Here is a 2,864-nt window from a genome sequence, read left to right as displayed (position 1 = left end):
GACATATTTGTACTTTCCTCATCAACTAAAATCAGTGAAATTCAGTTTCAAATGTAAAGAAGTTTAGCATGTTACAGGAGAAAACCAAAGATATGGTGTTTACCATTATTCAAATATCAAACCACACTATTTTGCAGAATCTAACCCTTGGTTCTCAGTGGTCAAAGTGATCTGCACACAGAATAGAACCACTAAATACAACCATCAGTATGAAACACAATGTTTGGCGGTAACATAGTACTATAACACATTATGACACGCTAACAAACTTCAATAGATATTTATAAAACCTAATTCTTCTAATTACTTTACGAAGACAAGTACAGACAAGTTCAACCTGATATCCTCTTCTGAGCCATTTTCAAATAAATTATTATTCTGTCATTAACTTTAGACAATAGACGGTGTCTTTGAAGGAGACAAAAAAGAGAAAAGATGGGTCTATATATTTTTCCATCAATAATGAACTAAATTAAATCGTATTATCAATTTTCAAAATCTAGTCAAAAAATGCAGCTGCTGTTATGTAATCTTGTTTAAAATGTGAAAAGCATCGGGTCAGAAGAAAAAGAAACCCTTATTCAATCAGGTCAGAATTTCCAAGCACAGACATGACAGTATTCTGTAGGACCTAACCCCAATTCTCAGCTGTTGAGGCAGGATCCGCTGAAAGGATCTAACAGCAAATGCAATTGTCAACCATCAGTCTTTATAAAGCGCAAATGAAACCAAAGAAATATGATACCTTAGGGAGACTGCTAGGAAAGCCCTCCAGAGAACTGAATTGCTCCTATACAATCTTGCTTCAAATTTGCTGTTAGATCCTGAAGTTGGAACTATAAAAGCCACTGCCTACCAATCAATCCTTCCATGCAAGACCAGCTAAAACAATCATCATAAAAATAAAAATCTAGAAATAGAACTGAACAGAACAATCCTACCTATCAAGTCTTTGATTCACTGTATTCAAACAAAAATAGACCTGATTGCGAGCAAATAAGTTAAAGACGCTGATAATAACAAATAATTTAAATAACTATCCAATACAATCCAGGGCCCTTGCAAAATCTAGACTAGAAACAAAACAGAAAAAACACAAATTAATCGAAAAAGGGCTGGCTAAAGTTGAGTGTATGTAGAAAATAACAACTTAAAAAGAGGACATGATCGTCCTCCACAAGAGCGAGTAACAGAGAAACAAGCACTTCAGAAAGAAGGCAAGACCCAAGCTGGAGGACAAGTATAACTAAGGGATTGTCCTTTGTAGTTGAGTGGTTCCTTGCTTCCATCTTCCAAGTTGTAAACACCCATGTCCTTCCCACCTCCTGGGTTGTTGTCAACTGGGTATGTGTACATGTCCATGTAATCGTCAGTATAATATATACAATTGGGCTTGATTGCTGGGAAAAACCTAGAGGCATCAACAGAGATGGAAGCACTGTGACCCAAGAAGAGTGCTCTTCCCCCCAAATTGTTAATCTCTTGCCATCTCGCCTCCTTGCTCAAATCAACCTCATACACTTTAAAGGAAGTGGTCTCATAAGTTGGGTCTGTGTCGTCACCTGGATGTATTACACATCGCGCAACCACCAATAATTCTCCACCCGATTCAACCATGTAGGGTTGCATACACCGAAGCAATTCACTTTTTATTCCTCCAACTTTTCGTGCCACTGTTGGATTAGGACCCCCAACGTCCCAAACAAAAATCGAGCCTTGATTATTTAATGCATAAAATTGGCCCTTGTAATAAATAACATCCTCGTACGGGGAATCACGGGTTTCTATGACAGTCCAAGAATTATCTCCGCCGGGTCTCCAAAAACCGAGGTGCTTGGCAGCTCCGTGAATAACCATGAGTACGTAGTTTGGAGTAAGAGAAGGGGATGCAGATAAGACTGCCTTGAATACGAAATCCACAAGATCCATCGGATGCTGGTGAAAATATTTGAAGGTAGTTTGATGGGGAAGCCCAATTTGAAGGCGTGAGAATGGATGCAACAGTCCCATCTCGCCGTCTTTTGTTATGGTTACCAACCATCCCAGTGTTTCAAAACAACGTTTACCTCTGGCTTCCGGCAGAGGGACTTTGTGAATCATGCCTTTCGATAGACTGAAAAATTCACGCATATTATTATTAATGCCTTCTTCTTCTTCTTCTTCTTCTTCTTCTTCTTCTTTTTCAGAGAGCATGAGCCAGGGAAGTTGAGGGGAGGACGTATTGAAATTTTGCTTGACTGCAACAGATCGCCATGAAGTGCACACACCACCAAAAGCAACAAAATCTTCAAACGAATCTACTCGATTCACAATCAGAATCAAAACATCTGGTACAATTTCTGCCCAATTTCCCATTTATATTTTGTACCTAAATACTGGAATATATTTTAATATTATGTACGTTCCAACTTCGAACCCAACCTTGTTACCTTGGAATAACAAGGAACCTAACCTAACAAGAAAACCTACGAGACTATGTATTTATAACCCCCCACAATCCGCCTAATGTAATTCAAACCTAATCGCAATAGGAATAGGAATACTAGGAGACAGTTTCAGTGAGGTTTGGAGTCTCACTATTTTTTATTAGGATAAATTACAAATAGGCCCTTAAAATACAAATTGCTCCGTATAATTTAAAAAATTATAAATATTTTATCATCAGAAATTTTTTATTTATTAGAATTAACTAAGAAAATAAATTCTTAACTATTTTTCTGTACAATAATAAAATTATCTGAATTATTAATTAAAATAAAATTTTAACATCATTAAAAACTGTTAATTAACTTGATAATTTATTAATAAAATGACTTATTTGTTATGAAATTAAAAATCTTAAGATACATATTATAATTTTTAGA

The 2,864-nt window shown here is 36.2% G+C and overlaps 1 protein-coding gene across 1 annotated transcript; it reads right to left on the bottom strand.

Annotated features, from left to right (window-relative positions):
• Positions 1-1,206: 1,206 nt before the first annotated feature.
• Positions 1,207-2,355, bottom strand: LOC114305805 (putative F-box protein At5g55150). The gene has a single exon (XM_028250929.2). The coding sequence runs from the start codon at positions 2,353-2,355 to the stop codon at positions 1,207-1,209; it is 1,149 nt and encodes a 382-aa protein (XP_028106730.2).
• Between the last annotated feature and the right edge of the window lie 509 nt (positions 2,356-2,864).

The sequence above is a fragment of the Camellia sinensis genome, chromosome 15 (genome assembly GCF_055761805.1).
Source record: "Camellia sinensis isolate YWXY chromosome 15, ASM5576180v1, whole genome shotgun sequence".
NCBI lineage: Eukaryota > Viridiplantae > Streptophyta > Magnoliopsida > Ericales > Theaceae > Camellia > Camellia sinensis.
Note: the sequence above shows the minus strand (reverse complement) of the source record. Positions and strands in the feature narration are given on the sequence as shown.

Bases quoted from the DNA above. Each gene is read 5' to 3' on its own strand.
- LOC114305805 (XM_028250929.2), bottom strand. From the start codon at position 2,355: ATGGGAAATTGGGCAGAAATTGTACCAGATGTTTTGATTCTGATTGTG.